General features: G+C 45.7%; 1 protein-coding gene across 4 annotated transcripts in view; it reads right to left on the reverse strand.

Moving 5' to 3' along the window:
• FBF1 (Fas binding factor 1) overlaps positions 1 to 22798 on the reverse strand; it is a 145834-nt gene that overhangs the window by 23090 nt on the left and 99946 nt on the right. For all 4 annotated transcript variants that reach the window (XM_040329970.1, XM_040329971.1, XM_040329968.1 and 1 more), the window contains 5 exons: positions 20370 to 20576; positions 20178 to 20285; positions 16096 to 16235; positions 15823 to 15941; positions 15613 to 15735 (listed from right to left, as the gene is read on the reverse strand). In XM_040329970.1, the coding sequence (XP_040185904.1) occupies positions 15613 to 15735; positions 15823 to 15941; positions 16096 to 16235; positions 20178 to 20285; positions 20370 to 20576 (697 nt within the window). The remainder of the gene's footprint in view (positions 1 to 15612; positions 15736 to 15822; positions 15942 to 16095; positions 16236 to 20177; positions 20286 to 20369; positions 20577 to 22798) is intronic.

Genomic DNA, 22798 nt, shown 5'->3' on the forward strand with positions numbered 1-22798 from the left:
CGCATACGAGATGCGCTACGCTGGGAGAAATATGCGCCGATGTATGTGAATCCGGCCCATAGGCTTTTATGAAGTTGAGTTTAGGAGCTTTGGCAAAAAAAAATGCCAAAAGCTCCTAAACTCAAGTCTAGAAGCTGAAGTGTACATAAACTCTCCTATCCTTTACAGCCAAGGAAGCTGCTTCTGTCTGATCAGTTATGACACAAGCCATTTCATGGTTTTGACAGTTTAGCCAAGGACACAAGCAAATATGAGTCAGCATTCCAGGAATGGAACCATGTTTGAAACCATTAAATCAATAGGTATAGTTCCATTTTATGATTTACTGCTGTTCAGGGGCTCTGGGCTTCAGCAAAATGGTGGCCTCCAGCAAAATGATACAGGGGCAATGCTGGAGGCAATTTAAAACACACACATTTTGGTAGTATTATTTTTTATCATGCTGTTATGGGTAAAGTTCCTCTTTAACTAATTATATGTAACCACTTGAGGACCGCCGCACACAGATATACGTCTGCAGAATGGCACGGCTGGGCACAAGGGTGTACATGTACGTCCCCTTTAAGAGCCCAGCCATGGGTCGCGCAGCGCGGCACGCTTGTGACCCGGTCCTCTTCTCCGCGAAGTCTTTGCGGCGTCATTTGGAGCATGCGCACTGAGATACTTTCACGGACGGAGCATGCGCCGTTCGGAAAAAGCGTCATTTACGTGGGGTCACAAAAAATTTACATAAAACTCGCCCACATCTTCCACATTTGAATTAGGCGGGCTTACGCCGGCCTATTTACGCTACGCCGCCGCAACTTACGGAGCAAGTGCTTTGTGAATACTGCACTTGCCTGTCAAAGTTGCGGAGGCGTAGCGTAGATAGGATACGCTACGCCTGCACACATACGCGCTCCCTACCTGAATCTGGCCCCTGGAATTCAGCTTTAAGAACTCTAGAAGAATGCCGTTTTTACTAGCAAAGTACAAAACACAGCTGTCATGTGACAGTTTTTACAGCTAAACTGGAGCGACTATAAAATATATTTCCCTGCACTCCTTTACGCAGGCACATTCCACATTTATAGGTACCCTCTGCCATCATGTAAAATTATGGTCTGTTGATGCCACACATTCGTAACTGTGTTATGGTTACACTGGTGTGTGTATCTGCCAGCCGTCATATAGAGGACAAATCATGTATACATTGTTGGTAAAGCATATGTAAACGGACTGATGACACATGGTAGAAGACATAAATCACCCACATTATAACCAGAGGAATGCAGTCTATAAGTGCGTAACAGAAACAGAGTAAGGTTTATTGATCTATGGCGCACACTGAGTTACATGTTAATGGAAAAAGCAGGTCTTAATATAGCAGGTCATTAAATTGTGTTATGGAGTGACTTTCTACTGAGATTTATTGGGAAGGCAGAGGGACAGGCTATCTACTTAACCTTGGCAGTATAACTGGAGTGCAATGTCACATAAAGAATGCTGCTGAATTTTTTTTGAAATGTGTTGGTATATATTTTATTATGATTCCAATACAGTCCTTGACTCAAAGACTTAAACCCAATATGCCATATATACAATATATTGTCAAAAGTATTGAGACACCTGCCTTTACACGCACATGAACTTTAATGGCATCCCAGTCGTAGTCTGTAGGTTTTAATATTATGTTGGCCCACCCTTTGAAGCTACAACAGCTTTAACTCTTCTGGGAAGGCCGTCCACAAGGTTTAGGCGTGCGTCTATGGAAATGTTTGCCCATTCTTCCAGAAGCGCATTCGTGAGGTCCGGCACTGATGTTGGATGACAAGGTCTGGCTCGCACTCTCCGCTCCAATTTATCCCAAAGGTGTTCTATCGGATTGAGGTCAGGACTCTGTGCAGGCCAGTCAAGTTCCTCCACCCCAAACTTGCTCATCCATGTCTTTGTAGACCTTGCTTTGTGCACTGGTGCGCAGTCATGTTGGAACAGGAAGGGGCTATCCCCAAAATTGTTCCCACAAAGTCGGGAGCATGAAATTGTCCAAAATGTCTTGGTATGCCGACACCTTAAAGCCTCATATACACGATCCAACTGCCAACCAACTTTTTTGTGAATTTTGTTACAAAAGAGCGTTGCCTGTGAACTTCTTGTGCATAGACACGGCACAACTTTTTCAGCCAACTTTCACCAAACCACGTGGTTTTTCAGCTCTTTACCGCCACCCTTTGGGCAACTTCTGCTATTGTTTTCTGATGTTTAGCAGTTCTGAGCATGCGTGTTTAGATGCATCAGATTTTAGTTGGACCAATTGCGTGCACACGATCAGATAAACCGACGTAACAGAATTATGGGCCAACAATTGGTGAGCATGAAGAGCCAACTTTTGTTGTCGTTAATTCAGCCAATACTTGTCTGATGGAGCGTACACACGGTCGGATTAAACAAACCAACGCGTAAATCAAACAATTATGGCCATAAAGGTGGATCGTGTGTACAGGCCTTAGGGGTTCCCTGCACTGGAACTAAGGGGCCAAGCCCAACCCCTGAAACGAATCCCCCTCCACCAAAATGAATTGGACCAGTGCACAAAAGCAAGGTTCATAAAAACCTGGATGAGCGAGTTTGGGGCGGATGACAATGGGGTATTTTGAAAATATTTAGCTAGATTCAGAGAGATTTAGGCGGGCGTAGCGTATCTCACATACACTACGCCGCCGTTAGTTAGAGCAGCAGGTCCTGTATTCACAAAGAAGTTGCGCTCTAACTTACGGAGGCGTAGTGTAACTGGGCCGGCGTAAGCCCGCCCAATTCAAATGTTGAAGATGTGGGCGTGTTGTATGTAAATTCATTGTGACCCCACGTAAATGACGTTTTTTACTAACGGCGCATGCGCCGTCCGTGGACGTATCCCAGTGCGCATGCTCCAAATTGCGCCGCAAAGACTCATTGGTTTCGACGTGAACGTAACTTACGTCCATCCCCATTCACGGACGACTTACGTAAACGACGTAAAATGTGAAAAATTTTACGCGGTCCCGACGTCCATACTTAACATTGGCTGCGCCATCTTTTTGGTGGTTTATCTTTACGCCTGAAAACGCCTTACGTAAACGGCGTATCTTTACTGCGACGGCCGGGCGTACATTCGTGAATAGGCGTATCTAGCTGATTTACATATTCTAGGCGTAAATCAACGTACACGCCCCTAGCGGCCAGCGTAAATAGGCAGCTAAGATACGACAGCGTAGGAGACTTACGCCGGTCGTATCTTAGCAATATTTAAGCGTATCTCAGTTTGAGAATACGCTTAAATATACGACGGCGGGGATTCGGACTTACGACGGCGTATCTACTGATACGCCCGTCGTAAGTCTTCATGAATCTGGCCCAAAATTGTGAACAGGAAGATTTTTCTGTAGAAAAATATGATAGGTCAAGGCAAGACAGTTGTAGACAATGAAAAAATACGATTGCCATGTTGCATGAAAAGTTGTAAACCAAGTTTATGCAACACATTATGCTACATGCGTACTAAGTCAGCTCTAGACATGGCTAGCAATTTCACAAATCACATGTCAAAACGGCGGCATTTGCCAGCAATAGCACCATCCTAATTGGGTTGACGCCGCATCTGCGGCGCTGCACCGATTTCAAAAAGTCGTTTCTGTACTACTTTTTGCGATTTTGGCCCACAATTTACATTGACATCTGTGCAGAAACTGCACAGATGTCTCTGTAATCGTGGCCGAAATCGGGACTGACAAGCAGGAGTGAAATCGTGTGAGTTCAACTGAACTATGTTACTATATAACTACGTAACTCATAGGTGTGGAGAAAGCCTCTTGAGGGGGGAGGGGGCGAGCAGGAGTGTCAGGATGCCCACTAACACACAGCTCCTTTCTCTATCTTCACAGTAGAGAGCGTCCTGATCCTCCTGCTCGCCCCCTCCCCCCTCAAGAGGCTTTCTCCACACCAGGGAGAAAGCCTTGCATTACGGTGTGTAGTTACAGACAGAAGAACAGGAAGTGAGGATTTCTCAGAAGAAATAAGGACATTTAAAAGCAAAATCGAAGGATGATGTAAGTAAAGGGGGACTGCACTAAAGCTATTTAGGGAGTTTTTTTTACCTTTACAACCCCTTTAAGTTGATTTACTAAAACTGGAGTGCGCAAAATGTGGTGCAGCTGTGCATGGTAGCCAATCAGCTTCTAACTTCAGCTTGTTCAATTACGTTTTGACAACAACAAAAAAAATAAAATTGGTTTCTTTGCAGAGCTGCACCAGATTTTGCACTCTCCAGTTTTAGTAAATCAACCCCATTGTGTTAAAATGTTTAAATATATATTTTTTTACAAGTTGGAGTTTCTCTTTTTATATATTTTTAGTTCTGGATAGAAGTTGGAACTATTTTTGTTTATATCCCCATTGGGAAAATTCTCCTGTATGGTCATCGGGGCAGCAGAATCTTTAACTGTGACAAAAAAGGCGAAGAAAGGTTAGAAACATTGTCAGGTTTTTACTGCTGTCTATAGCACCAAGACTGGAAGTCAGTAGAAAACTCCCCAGTAGGGACAAAGATTAAAAAAAAAATTGTTATAGCTGGAGTTGGGCTTTACCAAAGATCAAGCACAGAAATGTTATCAGCAGAGTTCCTAAGAGATATAAAATAATCCAAACACTGAAACATCAGTTCGCAATAGGCTGACTCTTAAATGTAGTAAATGCTTGGCACCAAATTGCAGATAAAAACCAGTGGCGGTGCGTCTATAGAGGGCGTTGGAGCGCCGCCCCCTCTGGCTCCTTCACCACCACTGATTAATAACATAGATTCATGTATTGCATGAATCTGTTATTCTTGCCGGCCGCTGGCCTATTCAGATGGCCGGACCTTGAGCGCCGGCCACCTGAATAACGGCAGCTGGTTGGCTGTGCCTATCAGAGCCAGTGGCTCCGATAAGCTTTCCGAGTACAGCCCTCAGCCTTCCGTATGCTTAACCAGGGAACGTACGGTGGGTGCGTTCCTTGGATAAGACGGACAGGCGTCTCAGCCAATCAGGTTCACCGGTTCTGGTTATTGGTAACCTGATTGGCTGAAGCGCCACCGTGGGCGGGAGAAGACATCGAGGGACGTGGAAGGACTAGGAGGATGGCTGACTTCCAGAAAGGTAAGTGCCGGGTGGGGAGGGGGGGGGGTAATTTTACAGGGCACAGCGGCAACAATGGGCATTGGTGACAATGGGCACAGTGGCGGCAATTAAACGGCACAGTGACATCAATGGGCACAGTGGCGACAATGGGCACAGTGTCGACAATTAAAGGGCACAGTGGTGACAATTGGCACAGTGGCGACAATTGATGGGCACAGTGGCTGCGTTTGATGGCATGGCACAGTGTTGCGAATTGATAGCACAGTGGCTGCGTTTGATGGCATAGTGACTGCATTTGATGACATGGAACAGTGGTGACAATTGATGGCACAGTGGCTGCGTTTGATGGCATGGCACAGTGGCTGTGTTTGATGGCATGGCACAGTGGTGCGAATTGATGGCACAGTGGCTGCGTTTGATGGCATGGCACAGTGACTGCATTTGATGGCATGGCACAGTGGTGACAATTGATGGCACAGTGGCTGCATTTGATGGGCACAGTGAGGCTGCAATTTTTTTTCTTTTTAGTTTGCGCCCCCCAAAAACTTTGAGCACCAGCCGCCACTGGTAAAAACACATAAATTGGTATTGTAGATGCTTAGCACAAGTGTTTTTCCTTTCCATACACTTGTTTTTATTATCACTGCAATGTGTCTATGAACCTGCTAGCTAAATTTGACTATTCCAGGAAGAGTCAATTCCCTAGCATAGCCCCCTTCCTCCTTGCTTATCTTAGTCTTCTCTTATGGGAGTGTCTTGTTACCCACTTCAGCCCCAGGCCATTTGGCTGCCAATTGACCAGGCCAGCGACAATTTTGAAAAAAAAAAAGCAATATTTTTTTTAACTTTTTGCTATAATAAATATCCCCCAAAAATCTATACGCAATATGCGTTTATTGATTGGTTTGCGCAAAAGTTATAGCGTCTACAATATAGGGGATAGTTTTATGGCATTTTTATTAATATTTTTTTTTTTACTAGCAATGGCAGCGATCAGCGATTTTTATCATGACTGCGACATTATGGCGGACACATCGGCCACTTTTGGCGCTATTTTAGGACCGTTCACATTTATACAGCGATCAGTGCTATAAAAATGCACTGGTGACTGTGTAAATGTAACTGGCAGTGAAGGGGTTAACCACTAGGGGCTAGGAAGGGGTTAAGTGTGTCCTAGGGAGTGATTCTAACTGTTAGGGGCGTGGCTACAAACGACATGTCACTGATCACTGCTCCCGAAGAGAGGGAGCAGACGATCATTGACATGTCACTAGGCAGAACCAGGAGATGCTGTGTTCATCAGATCTATGACCTGATCGCGGGACACCGGCGGACATATAGTCCGCAGTTCCCGCGGGCACTGTCATGGAGCTCGTGGCAGGCGCGCACTGCCGGCAGCAGGCGCATGGCGGCAAATTCAAACTGACGTAAATATACGTTGATTTGCCTGCCGGTGCCATTCTGACAACATATATCCACGTGAGCCGTTTAAGTGGTTACTCTGTACTGGCCCAGCATCTCCACCCCACCAATTACCTCTCTACATAGCCTTAAATATAAAGTTTCACTTGAGTGGCAACTCTAAGGTGTCCGTTTATGAAGCAGTGAAGAGCGGTGATCCCAGGGATCACCAGTGATCACAGCCCATAAACAGTTTATGAAACAGTGATAATCAGGGGGAGAAGTGTTTGAACTTGTTCTCCCGCAGATTATCTCTACACACAGTGAAGTCTCATAGACTGACACAGTAACGGCCAGTTTATGAAGCTGTGATCTGAGCTCTTCACTGGTGATCTGAGTCAGAATTCACACTCCCCGATTCACCATCTCAGAGCTGGTGAAGTGGGGAGTGAAGAGGAAATCCCAGGGGCTCTGATGAGGAGGGAGGAAGATTTTTAACTTCCTTCTACCTCGTTCAGAGCCCCCAACACTGTAACCATGTCCCCCTGTAATTTTTATGTGTATACATATATATACATAAATATATATAATGTATACATGTACATATATATAATGTGTGTGTGTATATACATGTATATACAATGTGTGTGTGTATACACACATATATATATATATATATATTATATATATATATATATATATATATATATATATATATATATATATATTATGCAGGGGGACTCGTTATTTTAATTACATTAACCACGTATCTTTCAGTGAACTGAGCGGTGATCATTTATCACTGCTCAATAAACTGACATCTCCGTATCTCTGTGAATTTCTGGTCCGTTCTCCACTGTTTGAAGCGTTGGAAGATCACTTCACTCCTCCAAGGGTGAAGCTATCTTCTCCGCTTCATAAACAGGCACACAGAGGAGAAAAATCTTCACTGTGAATGCTGGAGAAAGAAGCAGTGAATAGATTTCACTGCTTCATAAACGGACACCTAAGTAAGAATGCTGGGACTGCTGACAATACATCCAAAATGGCTGCACTGATGCTCCCTAGGAAGACAAGATCACTAATATCTTTCAGGGAGATCTTGCAAGATCTTACAGGGTTGTCATACTGCACATACAGCATTTCACAAAAGTGAGTACACCCCTCACATTTTTGTAAAATATTTTATTATATCTTTTCATGTGACAACACCAAAGAAATTACACTTTGCTACAATGTAAAGTAGTGTAAAGATAGTATGTATAACAGTGTAAATTTGCTGTCCCCTCATAATAACTCAACACACAGCCATTAATGTCTAAACCGATGGCAACAAAAGTGATTACACCGTTAAGTGAAAATATCTAAATTGGGTCCAATTAGCTATTTTCCCCTCCCTGGTGTGTGACTCATTAGCGTTACAAGGTCTCAGGTGTGAATGGGGAGCAGGTGTGTTAAATTTGCTGTTATCACTCTCATACTGGTCACTGGAACTTCAACATGGCACCTCATGGCAAAGAACTCTGAGGAGCTGAAAAAAATAATTGTTGCGCTACATAAAGATGGCCTAGGTTATAAGAAGATTGCCAAGACCCTGAAACTGCAGCACAGTGGCATACAGCAGTTTAACAAGACAGGTTCCACAACAGGCCTTGCCATGGTCGATCAAAGAAGTTGAGAGCACATGCTCAGCCTCATATCCAGAGGTTTTCTTGGGGAAATAGACCTATGAGTGCTGTCAACATTGCTGCAGAGGTTAAAGGGGTAGGGGGTTAACCTGTCAGTGCTCAGACCATACGCTGCACACTGCATCACTTTGGTCTGAATGGATGTCGTCCCAGAAGGAAGCCTCTTCTAAAGATGATGCACAAGAAAGCCTGCAAACAGTTTGCTGAAGACAAGCAGACTAAGGACATGGATTACTGGAACCTTGTCCTGTGGTCTGATGAGACCAAGATAAACTTATTTGATTCAGATGGTGTCAAGCGTGTGTGAGGAGTACAAAAACAAGTGTGTCTTGCCTACAGTCAAGCATGGTCGTGGGAGTGTCATGGTCTGGGGCTGCATGAGTGCTGCCAGCACTGGGAAGCTATAGTTTGAGGGAACCATGAATGCCAACATGTACTGTGACATACTGAAGCAGAGCATGATCCCCCTCCCTTCGGAGACTGGGCCGCAGGACAGTATTCCAACATAACGACCCCAAACACACCTCCAAAGACGACCACTGCCTTGCTAAAGAAGCTGAGGTTAAAGGCAATGGACTGGCAGAGCATGTCTCCAGACCTAAACCCTGTGGGGCATCCTCAAACAGAAGTTGGAGGAGCGCAAAGTCTCAAACATCCACCATCCCTGTGATTTCATCATGTAGGAGTGGAAGAGGACACCAGTGGCAACCTGTGAAGCTCTGGTGAACTCCATGCACAAAAGGGTTAAGGCAGTGCTGGAAAATAATGGTGGCCACACAAAATATTGACACTTTGGGCCCAAATTGGACATTTTCACTTAGGGGTGTACTCACTTTTGTTGCCAGTGGTTTAGACATTAAGTTGCTGTGTGTTGAATTATTTTGAGGGGACATCAAGTTTACATGGTGTAATAGTCAGGGTCCCGGTCACCATAAAAATGCAGCAAAAACGGACACAGAGTCTGCATGTCAGTGGACTGCAGAACTTCACAGCATAACTTTAAAACGGAGAAAACTGTTTTGGCAGCTTTCTCCGGGTTTTGCTAAGTTTGAATGGGGCTGTGTGGTTTGGAGATCCTGCAGAGACTTGGGCGGGATGGGATCTCCAGCCCTGTGTCCAGGTCTTGGGAATAGCCAGCAGGTTGGGTGCTCAGGTGAAAACAGCCAATATAATCAGGGACTGGTGAGAACAGAGTGGAGAGGAAGGTGGAGTGTGTGCAGCTGGCTGCTGGTTCAACACGGTGTGTGTGGAAAGCTGTCTGCCCTGGAAGACTACATCCCTGGTGTGGGGGGACTTTGTGCCTGGCGGACTGGGAAGGCTGGTAGACCTGAGGTGGCTAGCGAGTCCAAGGTGGCTGGAGGAAGTCCGGAAGTCTGGGAGACAGTAAGCTGGAGAATCCTGTTGAGGCCAGGAGTGGGCCAGGTATAGCAGGTACTACAAGGCTGAGTGAGCCTGGGAGCCAGGAGGCTTGGTATTTTTCTTTCTATGAACATTACTGGAGAAGAACCCCTGCGTGGGAATCCTGTGTGTGAACCGTTTATTTTTGCCTTTTAAATAAAAATGGGCTGCCATGCCCTCAAACCTAACATCTGACTGCTGTGGACTCGCTGAAAAATGCATTTACCATTGAGTTAACAACCCCCAATGTTTACAGTGGTGGATTCAGCGGGCATCTAGACGGTGAAATCCGGGTCCTTGCTCTGTGGTGAGTCGCAGCAGGAACTACTGCTAGCTGTGTGTGGCAGCCAGGTGAACGGCATTGCGCAGAAGTTTATTTTGACAGACTGTGTGGCATACAGGTGGTGCACCTGTGAGATTTTTTTTTCCCTTTTTCCTGCTGTGAACTGTGTGACAAGCTGCTGTGCATGCGACTGCAAGGATGAGGCAGTCAAAATGCAAGAAGTTCATGTCAAAGCAAGTTAAAGGGGAAGTGAGCTCAGCGTGGCCTGAGAAGATGTCTCCACCTAGGAGGGCCAGTCAAAAGGGGCCAGTGGTGTATGAGACTGTGAATGAGTGGTTCAAGCGGAACCAGACTAAAGAGTCGGATGCGGTGCAAAGCAGGGCTGTGGAGTCGGTAGATAAATGTTCCGACTCCGACTCCTCAGTTTTATGTACTTCCGACTCCCCGACTCCGACTCCTCTGTATTAATATGCGAATGTATTTTATACATTCCTTGAGTGAAAGAAACGCAACCTACCACAGGACTACTGGCTGGGAAGCCAACAGTCTACTGTATTGCACAGTTTAAGCAAAAGACAAAACACAATGAAAACAATCAAGTGACTGGATAGTAGCAGCAGGCATAAACATCAGGAACAGGATCTTTACCAGTTCAAAAATACAAACCACATTATTTGGTTGTTTTAGAACAAAAACAAAGCTTATCTATAATGAACCAAAAACAAAATCTGCAAAACCTAGAAATGGTTTATATTAATCTTGAAATGTAGTTCTAGGCTTAGCAAATGCAAATCAATTCAATGTAGAGTTCTAAGGAAGAGAATTGCCTCTGCCAGATCCTCTTTCATAGAGGCTCTTAAGTCAGACTTTATTATTTTTAGGGCTGAAAATAATCTTTCGACACTGACTTGGGTGGGTGGCATTGCAGTAACTATTCTGGCCACATCACTAACGATCTCTGGATAAACAAGGATGGCTTCTTCAACAGTAAGTTTTGATGAGCGATCATACTTTTCAACTTCTTTTAGTGCTTTAGAAAACTCCTGTTGGAATTTTTTTTATTTGGACACTTACTGGTTCTCTAACATGCGTTCCCTGTAAAAGCACAACACTATGGAAAGTATAAGTATTGCAGCTCCTAATTGTGCGTTGCGTGCCATATAGTGAAGCACATGAAAAGCATGCTTCTTCACGGTCACTTAACGTGTTCGTTTTGCGGTTACGTGAGGCACTGCATGCATTGGTCTTTATTCTTACAGTAGAGAAGTCATTAATTATAACTTTTTGTGAATTGGGACATTTAAACTTGCTTTTTTTTTTTTTTATTCCAATCTAAATTTAGTAGGAGTCGGAGTCGGTGCATTGTTTGCGGACTCCGACTCCAGGTACCCAAAATTTCCCCCGACTCCGACTCCTCGACTCCGACTCCACAGCCCTGGTGCAAAGGGCTGAGATAGTGGCCTCTGACTATTTGCAACCCATGCTACCTACAGAGGAGGTTGGAGACTTCCTGGAAAATTTTGAAAAAGTCGCTGTAAGGAGAAAATGGCCTAGAGATCGGTGGCCAAAATTGCTGCAAACCTTATTACTGGTAGAGTACCGATCGGTTTACCATTTGATGGACGGTGACCAGGATGACTACTGCCAGTTTAAAGAGGAAATCCTTCTTAGAGGAGAGTTCCAACGCATCATGGGCCGCCAGCAATGCCCCAGCAAAGGGAGGTCATCACCCATAGCAACGGGAGAGGCGTCCCTGCGACAGCAAAGCACCAATCAAGTAATGGCTCAGGAGAGCATGAGTGTGCATCGATGTAGCCAACCATCTTTGGAGTGCTGGTCTGCTGTTACCCTTAGCAACAGGGATCCTGTGTTGCATGCAGGGGGTGTTGGTGGGTCTGGAAAGGCTGCAGTGTTTCTCCATGACCACATGAAAGATTCAGCCTATGGAGACACCACAGCTAAGAGACAGCGCACTCAAGTGAAGACTATGATGCCAGCCACTGAAAATGGTAAGACTGTTTCAGTTTATTATTCTGATCCCAGTGAAGTGGGAGTATGTCCAGTGGGGAGATCCGCAGTACAAATGGATTTAGACTTGCTGCAGTGTGCTACCCAGAGCAGTGGGATGGCATATGGTGAAGCTCAGCTGACGGCAAGGTTAAAGACTCAAATGGACATGGGGACTGTGCATGCGCCTGCTCTAATCCCGCAGAGTGCGGGGAAAGTTGAGCTAGGGGTGACCAAAAGTGTCTTTGTGCCATGTTCCCTAGTGACAGGTGCTGCAGAGTTGCCCAGGGAAACCTCCAATGAGCTTGCAGTGATGAAGCAGAGTGTTTCCCAGGTCAGCTATGGAGCTGCGCAAAGAGCAAAATATTCCCATTTAAATATAGAGGGTTCTGTGAGGAGAGGCTCACAGGCTGTGGTGGGTAATGGACAATCCACAAAAGTAGAAGTTATGTCTAAACGTAATGAAAATGCTGATGGTTATACTGACAAAAGTGTTAATGTTGGAAAATGTGATGGTATTGGTGATAATGACATTGAAAAATGTGTTTCCCTTAATGTCGTGTCTGGAAATGTGTTTGCTACCAATGATGGAAGTAGGATATCTCCCATGACAACCAGAAGCGCAGGATTGTCCAGGAAAGTCTCATGGGGTCCCCATGGGTTGGAGCCAGAGGTTTTCCAGGATGGTTGTTATGCGACTCTGATGAAACAAGCAAAGACTGTGTCACACAGTGAGAGTGTGTGGGCGCAGCCCCACAACCCTAAGTGTAACCCAGTTGTCAAGGGGTTAATTCAGCCTGCAAAAGCTGAAAGTGCAGAGCTGTGTGTGTCAGTAGCGCCCCCAGAGCAGGTAGGGCAAAGGCATGCATTACAGCCTGCCTTGTCAGACGTATCATCCCAATGTGAGAAGTATAGAAGTGACACAGATTATGTTTTAGCTAGTAAATCACAGGTTCCTGTGGGGTCTTCTAGACCAGGTGATGGAACCACAATGGACTGGGATAGTTGGTATGAGAATGTAATGACAATACTAAATAATGTGGTGGACATAACACCTGCTATGCCCAATGGAGGGATCGCAGATCAGCTGGTGCTCAAGGATATGTTTGCTCCTGCGAAGGTTAATGCCCTCCAGTCTGAAGGAACAGTTCAGGGCGCTGGCATAGCAGATGTGTTGTCCACAGCCCAGCAACTAAGTAATAGCAAGTGTCAAGGTGACAGTGCGACTTGTAATGACCTGCAGAGGCTCATTGACACTGGTGCAGAAGGGATAAGTGTGAGACATGTGTCTGACAGCGCTCCAAGGGAGCAACAGGCGGTGATGATGGGTACCTCCCAGGAGGTGGAGGTCTCTTCATATGTCTCACCCTTTCAACCTGCAGTGGATGAGCCCCTCCATGTCTTGGACAGGGAAAAAGTCCCTAGAAAGCTCTGGTATTTAGACATAGGTTGCATAGAGATGACAAAAACCTTATTAGAAATGCTGGAGTTGGTAAAAACGCACTCGCTGTACACTTGGGTGTTTCCACCGCAGACGGACCAGGTTATGCTGCGTAGTACCAATAGGTGGAGCCAGGTGGTACAGGCTGTGCAGGGAAACTTTGATCAAGAGTGGTATTGGTGGGTCCAATGCTTATTAACAGTGTGGCAAATAGTCCTGAGGCTCTCTAAGAGGGTGCACCCAGTTACTGAGTGGTATGGAAGGTGCTCAGACTTGTTGGAGACATCAAAGGTCTCTCCGGCTGGTGTAGTGACTGGTAACATCCCTGCTGGTGTGGTCCGAGGTGCAGCTGAGCAGTGGTCAGTAGAGGGCGCAGATACTGTCTCACCAGCTGAACCTCATGAGAAGGAAGGGCCCAGAATAGACGCAGCACTAGCAGAGATGCTTTCTATCACTCAGAAAGAGGTACAACTTCAAGTACCCGGAGACGCTGTGAGAGAAAGTACTAATGTTGGTTTCTGCAACAATGTAATGTGTACATCAGAAAGAAGTAGTTGTGTGGATCAGTGTCATTTGTTTGATCAGTTACCCATGGAGTGTCAGACAACAGGTGAGGTGGAGCTGTGCTATGGTCCCGTGGGTTGTAGTCACTTACCTGCGTGTGGTCCCTCCTCTGGTCTAGTTCTGCCAAGCACTAAGATGGATGGCACTGATTGTGTTGGACTGGCTGACATTGAAATGTCTGATCTGCTAATGAGTAGTGCTGTCAAAACTAATGTGGTTGCCGTGGGTAACCAAAGAGGGGTTCTTGAACCTGAAAGTCCTGTGGTGAAAGGTAAAACTTACTTCCGTAAGCTGAAAGGTAGGATCAGGGAAGGTAGTGTTCCCCCGAGAAAAGCAAATAAGCCCAGGAACCCCAGAAGAGGGAGAAAGCGTAGAATAGAAAAAAGTGGGATCCCATGGAGAGTCAGGGTAGGACTTACCTGGAACCGCACCCGGAAAAAGGGTTGGGCCTACTCGGCTGACAGCCAGCACAGAGGTGTCCCAACCCTAATGACGTGTGCTGGTGTTCCGCCCCCTTCGGGTTCGAAACAAAGGGGGGGGGTATGTAATAGTCAGGGTCCCGGTCACCATAAAAACGCAGCAAAAACGGACACAGAGTCTGCATGTCAGTGGACTGCAGAACTTCACAGCATAACTTTAAAAACGGAGAAAACTGTTTTGGCAGCTTTCTCCGGGTTTTGCTAAGTTTGAATGGGGCTGTGTGGTTTGGAGATCCTGCAGAGACTTGGGCGGGATGGGATCTCCGACCCTGTGTCCAGGTCTTGGGAATAGCCAGCAGGTTGGGTGCTCAGGTGAAAACAGCCAATATAATGAGGGACTGGTGAGAACAGAGTGGAGAGGAAGGTGGAGTGTGTGCAGCTGGCTGCTGGCTGCTGGTTCAACAGTGTGTGTGGAAAGCTGTCTGCCCTGGAAGACTACATCCCTGGTGTGGGGGGACTTTGTGCCTGGCGGACTGGGAAGGCTGGTAGACCTGAGGTGGCTAGCGAGTCCAAGGGGGCTGGAGGAAGTCCGGAAGTCTGGGAGACAGTAAGCTGGAGAATCCTGTTGAGGCTAGGAGTGGGCCAGGTATAGCAGGTACTACAAGGCTGAGTGAGCCTGGGAGCCAGGAGGCTTGGTATTTTTCTTTCTATGAACATTACTGGAGAAGAACCCCTGCGTGGGAATCCTGTGTGTGAACCGTTTATTTTTGCCTTTTAAATAAAAATGGGCTGCCATGCCCTTAAACCTAACATCTGACTGCTGTGGACTCGCTGAAAAATGCATTTACCATTGAGTTAACAACCCCCAATGTTTACAATGGTTATACAAGCTGTACACTCACTACTTTAAATTGTAGCAAATTGTAATTTGTTCAGTGTTGTCACATGAAAAGATATATAAAAATATATTCACAAAAATGTGTGGGGGGTGTACTCACTTTTGTGAGATACTGTAAGCAAGAGGATGTGCATGATGTCATGTGCCATACGAAACACTAATTTTTTGTTGTGTTTTTTTTTTTAAACAGACAAATTTTATATGCAATGCTCTATGTCACATAGACAGTACTACTCCTATACTGCATGCGAACCTTGGACACGTATTTTCAAAATGGTAGTGTGGGATAGGCAAGCTATATAAAAGATGGTCTGACAACAGGGTATCTAGCTGTAAGTTGACTGTTATTGAAATCATCCAGATGACAAAAAAGCTTCTGACCTTTGCCCTCTCCAGCTCTTCTCTCTCCTGGGATAATTGTTGGGTCATTATTCTTTTTTGTTCCTCTAGAGAGCGCTGTAGCGAGTCCATTTTGGCCTGTTCTGCAGACACCCTCCAACGTTCCTGTTGAAATAAAATGTCGCTAAGCCCACATATAGCACAAGCAGTACAGAGAACAACAGTGCCCAGACATCAGAATGCCATTTCTACCTGTTCAAGCTGGCGGCTCTGTTCACTCAGTCGAGTCTCCATGTTGGTGATGATCATGCGCAAACTGTTCCGTTCCTCTTCCATATCTTTTTGCTGCCTTGTCAAACGTTCCTGCAGTGCTGAATCAAAAATCAGTGATAAATTGCATTCGTGTAAGCACAGGTGAAAATATCAGAAATACTTTAGGACTGTTGCTTTTACGTTTCCAGATAATTGTGAATTATTGTGTATTGTAAATATTGGTTAGAAGATGTATGAATGGTACAACAATACCTCGAAGCTGTCCCTCCCTCTGTCGTGCTCCAAGTTCTATCTCCTGTGAAGTGGTCATCTGAGTGTTCTCCACTCGCACAGACAGATCACTCAGCTTATGGGAAAAAGCTTCCATCTGTTCAATGACTCCATTTAATGACCTGAAAAAGACCACACCATAGTAACTATCATGAATGTTCAACATGGAAGAATAATGGAAAATGTCATATTAAGAAAAATTAAACAAAGACAAAGCAAGATCTTTAGAATATATAGTATCTCACAAAAGTGAGTACACCCCTCACATTTTTGAAAATATTTTATTATATCCTCTTATGGGAGTCTTGTTACTCTCTGTACTGGTCCAGCATCTCCACCCCTCCAATTACCTCTCTACATAGCCTTAAATATAAAGTTTCACTTAAGTGGCAACTCTAAGGCCCCATACACACGATAGAATCCATCCGCTGAAAAATCCCAGCGAATGGGTTTCAGCGGATAGATCCTATGGTGTGTACACTCCAGCGGATCTTTTTCCGCGGATATTTATCCCCTGGGATGGATTCCAGCAAATAAATATTTGCTGACATGCTAAACAAATCTATCCGCTGGAATCCATCCCAACGGATGGATCCGCTGGTCTGTATAGACTCACCGGATCCATCCGTCCGAAGGGATCCCCCGCATGCGTCGTAATGATTCGACGCATGCGTGGAATTCCTTATATGACAGCGTCGCGCACCAGTACACTCCATTGCATAGAAATCCGCACAAATCCTCGAGAGGATTTATCCGCGGAAACGGTCCGCTGGACCGTATTCGCGGATAAATCCTCTCGTGTGTATGGGGCCTTTGTAAGAATGCTGGGACTGCTGACAATACATCCAAGATGGCTGCACTGATGCTCCCTGGGAAGACAAGATCATTAATATCTTTCAGGGAGATCTTGCAAGATCTCACAGGTTTTTCATACTGCACATACAGCATCTCACAAAAGTGAGTACACCCCTCACATTTTTGTAAATATTTTATTATATATTTTCATGTGACAACACTGAAGTAATTACACTTTGCTACAATGTAACGTAGTGAGTGTACAGCTTGTATAACAGTGTAAATTTCCTGTCCCCTCAAAATAATTCAACACACAGCCTTTAATGTCTAAACCGCTGGCAAAAAAAGTGAGTACACCCCTAAGTAAGAATGTTCAAATTGGGCCCAAAGTGTCAATATTTTACGTGGTCACTATTATTTTCAAGCACTCCCTAACCCTCTTGGGCATGGAGTTCACCAGAGTTTCACAGGTTGCCACTGGAATCCTTTTCCACTCCTCCATGATGACATCACGGAGCTGGTAGGTTTTTAGAAACCTTGCACTCCTCTGACTTCCGTTTGAGGATGCCCCACAGATGTTCAGTAGAGTTTAGGTCTGGAGACATGCTTGGCCAGTCCATCACCTTTTACCCTCAGCTTCTTTAGCAAGGCAGTGGTCATCTTGGAGGTGTGTGTGTGAAGTCATTATGTTGAAATACTGCCCTGCGGCCCAGTCTCCGAAGGGAGGGGATCATGCTCTGCTTCAGCATATCACAGTACATGTTGGCCTTCATGGTTCCCTTAATGAACTGAAGCTCTCCAGTGTTGGCAGCACTCATGCAGCCCCAGACCATGACACTGCCACCACCATGCTTGACTGTAGGCAAGACACACTTGTCTTTGTACTCCTCACCTGGTTGCCGCGACACACGCTTCACACTATCTAAACCAAATAAGTTTATCTTGGTCTCATCAGACCACAGGGTTCCAGTAATCCACATCCTTAGTCTGCTTGTCTTCAGCAAACTGTTTGCAGGGTTTCTTGTGCATCCTCTTTAGAGCCGGTTCACACTGCGGCGGCACAACTTTGGGGGCGACTCTGCAAATCGTCCTGAAGACGACTTCAGAGGCGATTAGCAAAATGACTTCTGTATAGAAGTCAATGCAAATCACCCGAGCCGCCCCTGAAGTCGTACAAGAACCTTTTTCTAAGTCGGAGCGACGTGCGTCGCTCCTATTAAAACGATTCTATTGCATAGAATGGGACGCGACTTGTCAGGCGGCTGAGTCGCCCCAGTGTGAACCGACTCTTAGAAGAGGCTTCCTTCTGGGAAGACAGCCATGCAGACCAATTTGATGCAGTGTGCAGCGTATTGTCTGAGCACCGACAGGCTGACCCCCCCAACCCTTCAACCTCTGCAGCAATGCTGGCAGCACTCATAGGTCTATTTCCCAAAAGATAACCTCTGGATATGACGCTGAGCATGTGCACTCAACTTCTTTGGTCGACCATGGAAAGCCCTGTTCTGAGTGGAACCTGTCCTGTTAAACCACTGTATGGTCTTTGCCACTGTGCTATAGCTCAGTTTCAGGGTCTTGGCAATCTTTTTATAGCCTAGGCCATCTTTATGTAAAACAACAATTCTTTTTTCAGATGCTCGGAGATTACACCTTATTAACCCTTTAAATTGTGTACTGACCTTATCGGCAGCAAACCCTAAAATTTTTAAATGCCAAGATATCGGCACTGAAAACAAATTGTTTGCTCTGATGTGGATTAAAAAAAAACAAAAAAAAAAAACACATTTGTCTCATTTACATTATTGCACCAGCGAAAGCAGAATGGTCATGTTTTTTCACTTTAAAACATTTTCACATTGACATATCAATCACATTGAGAGGCAGGTTTGTGTGCAGTAGATGTTGGCCTTGTTATAGAGCCCAATCCAGAAAAGACTGGCTACATCCCTTATCTGAAGAACAAAACATCATAAGTGAAAATGCATTTGCATTTCTGTGCGTCCTATCCTGTTTCTTAAGGGCTATATCCCATATTTTCTGGTGGTGTTGTAGCATTTCCGCACCAAAGCGTGAGGTCCTGCTTCCCCCGTGACCCTTTCTGAAAATGGCCTGTGCAGGAGTATGAAAAGGGCTGCCTGGTTTGTTGCATACCAATGACCTATATCTCTGTGCCTCCGATGTATTAAAATAATATAGATGAGACAGCTGTGACGCTATGTAGTAATCCTGCACATCTGATAAGGAGCATCTCCCCTCCATTGTGGGATTCTTAAGTATGTGCCACGCCAGTTTATGTCGGCCGGAGCCCCATACGAATGAGTTTAAAATTGCCTCCATCTGTTTAAATACTTTTAGCGGTATGTACAGTGGAGCATGCCATACCATGTACGAAATCTTTGGCAGCAGAATCATTTTTACTAGGTTGATCCTTCCCATAACCCCCAAGGGCAGCCTAGCCCATGCCTGGGTCCTGGCTGAAATCCAGGAAGTCATACAGTCTGGCTTCATGATGCCCACGCTTAAGATGGCCACGGTCTATTTCTAGATTATAAACTATCTAAATGCTGCAATAACCTAACAAAACGGACCTTAGTTTACAGACTAACTTTACTAGAATACATTAAGCTTGTGTATTACAGGGGTATTTATATTTAAAAAGTGAAATTGTGGGTGGAACTCCCCTTTAATGATGGCAAATAGGGGTTCTATATTTAATGGGACGTAGTCCCTAGGGTTCCTTGTGACTCTTACCCCCAGGTATTTTATCTCTGTCACTCTCTGTAAAGGAAGCTCTGGAGACATCCCCGGCGGGAGGATTCTGGATTTATCCCAGTTGATCTTGGGACCCGAATATTTACCCACCTCCTCTATAATGTTCAGTGCCGCTCTCAACGATGGTCCCTGGTCCGCTAAATAGAGGACCGTATCATCTGCATACATTCCTATTTTTTCCCATGTATCCCCCTTCCTGAGGCCTACGACCCCAGGGCTCATTCTGATGGCAATGGCTAGTGGCTCCCCTGCCAGTGCATAGAGCAGAGGCGACAGCGGGCACCCCTGTCTCGTGCCACGCTCCAGTGCAATCTGTTCTGACAGCCAACCATTAACAAATATTCTGGCCTTTGGGGGTCTAATACAGTAGCTGCACCCACCTGACAAACTTAGGGCCAAACCCATAACATCTTAGGCATTCCCATAAATACCGCCACTCGACTGAGTCGAAGGCCGCATTTCTGCACAAGAATTATTAAGCAGTAGAACTAGATAACCTTGTCTGTAATGAAGCACTGGTCACTGCATCAATTTCCTGATCTTTCAGACGCTTTAGTCGCTGCAGCTGCTCCTCATGGTCTCGGCACATTTCCTGGACAGACAACCTGCAGGAAGGTGGACACATAAAATAATGCTGATAATTATCACACCTGCTAGGATAAAACATAATCCCAAGCCTGGCTACTCACCTCTGCAGCTCCCTAATGCGTTCTATCTGCTTGTCCTTTTCCTGCTGGAACTCTGTCAGCTTGCGCTGATACTGGGCTAAGAGTTCCGCTTTCTCATTTTCTGTACTCTGGCAGCGGGCAAGGTATTGTGAGGAAAGCTCTTGGTTCTCTTTCTGCAGGCGCTCCTCCCTTTGGCTGGCAGAATCCTCTACCAGCTTCAAGCGATTTCTGTGAATATATGGTGCAAAAAAGCAGCAATGTAAGAAAATTATCTGAACACAGAAATATTAATGGTAAAATCTACCCAGTCATTAGGGGGGCTATTAACAATGGCAATACCACCATCAGTGCGCCAATGATACTGCGGAGTTTACTTCACACTATGCCATGTGTCATAGTATCCATTGCACTCCTTACAGGCTCGTCCACACTTTGTGTAGGACATCGTAGTGAATTGGTGGATGGCACCACCATACAATCAAAAGAAAATAAGGCTCTTTGTATTTTGTATTGCATTCATTAAAATACATGGGGATTCTCTTAAATCAGACTCCTGTGCTTTAGAACAGTGCTTTTTTTTTTTGAGCAGCAATATGGATGTGGTAAGGCCAAAAAGCTGCTTTATAAATGGGTTTTACAAAAATTCAACAAGTTAGTTGTGTTCCTGTCAGGATCAGTGGCGGCTGGTGCTCAAAAATTTTGGGGGGGCGCAAACGAAAAAAAATTGCAGCCTCACTGTGCCCATCACATGCAGCCACTGTGCCATCAAACGCAGCCACTGTGCCATGCCACCAAATGCAGCCACTGTGCCATCAATTGTCACCACTGTGCCATGCCATCAAACACAGCAACTGTGCCATCAATTGTCACCACTGTGCCATGCCATCAAACGCAGCCACTGTGCCATCAATTGTCACCACTGTGCCATGCAACACAGCAACTGTGCCATCAATTGTCACCACTGTGCCATGCCACCAAATGCAGCCACTGTGCCATCAATTGTCACCACTGTGCCATGCAACACAGCAACTGTGCCATCAATTGTCACCACTGTGCCATGCCACCAAATGCAGTCACTGTGCCATCAATTGTCACCACTGTGCCATGCCATCAAACACAGCAACTGTGCCATCAATTGTCACCACTGTGCCATGCCATCAAATGCAGTCACTGTGCCATCAATGGTCACCACTGTGCCATGCAACACAGCAACTGTGCCATCAATTGTCACCACTGTGCCATGCCATCAAATGCAGTCACTGTGCCATCAATTGTCACCACTGTGCCATGCCATCAAACAGCAACTGTGCCATCAATTGTCACCACTGTGCCATGCAACACAGCAACTGTGCCATCAATTATCACCACTGTGCCATGCCATCAAACGCAGTCACTGTGCCATGCCATCAAACGCAGCCACTATTCCATCAATTGTCACCACTGTGCCATGCCATCAAACGCAGCCACTGTGCCCCTAAATTGTTGCCACTGTGCCAATTGTCACCACTGTGCCCTTTAATTGTCACCACTGTGCCCCATGATGCCACTGTGCCCATTGTCACCACTGTGCCCCATGATGCCACTGTGCCCATTGTCACCACTGTGCCCCATGATGCCACTGTGCCCATTGTCACTCACCGTGCCCCATGATGCCACTGTGCCAATTGTCACCTCTGTGCCCTTTGTCACCACTGTGCCCCATGATGTCACTGTGCCCCTTTCCCTGTAAAAAGCACTTACCTGAGGATTCCATGTCCTCCCTCGACGTCTTCTGCCGCTGTGGTGAAGCTTCAGCCAATCAGGTTCCTGATAACCAGAATCCGGGAACCTGATTGGCTGAAACGCCCGTTTGTCTTATGCAAGGAGCGCAGATTGCCTGCGCTCCGAGAATAGACATCCGAGAGCCGGAGAAAAGCCTATCAGAGCCGCTGGCTTTGATAGGCAGTTCCCCTCAGCCAACCAGCTGCCGCTATTCGGGTAACCGGCGTCCCGCGTCCGGTTATTGAATAGACAAGGCAGCTGGCAACCAACCAATAACATACATTCGTGCATTTATGCACGAATGTGTGTTATTTGCGAGAGGGGGTGGCGCTGCAGTGCCCTCTATAGACGGCCGCCAGAACTGCGGTTAAAATGTCAAAATGAGGGCCCGTTTTTGTTTTTTTTTGTTTTGTGTGACTGTGGGAGGGGGGGGGGGGGGTGGCGCCCGTGCGTCCCTATCGACCGGCCGCCACTGGTCAGGATCCATTGCTTAGATTTCCCCAAGTTGTCAGTATCTACCCCATATTAACAATGACATAAGAAAGTTGGTATTCTTATTTGTAGTCTTCACTTAATCATTCCACATTAGAGATAATTTATCAGACGTTTGGTGGAAATATCTGATAAACAATTTAAATCTGAAAAAAAATGTCAGACAACTATATATGATTGATTCTACCATTGAGTTT

Source organism: Rana temporaria, chromosome 12, assembly GCF_905171775.1.
Source record: "Rana temporaria chromosome 12, aRanTem1.1, whole genome shotgun sequence".
NCBI classification, from domain to species: Eukaryota; Metazoa; Chordata; class Amphibia; order Anura; family Ranidae; genus Rana; species Rana temporaria.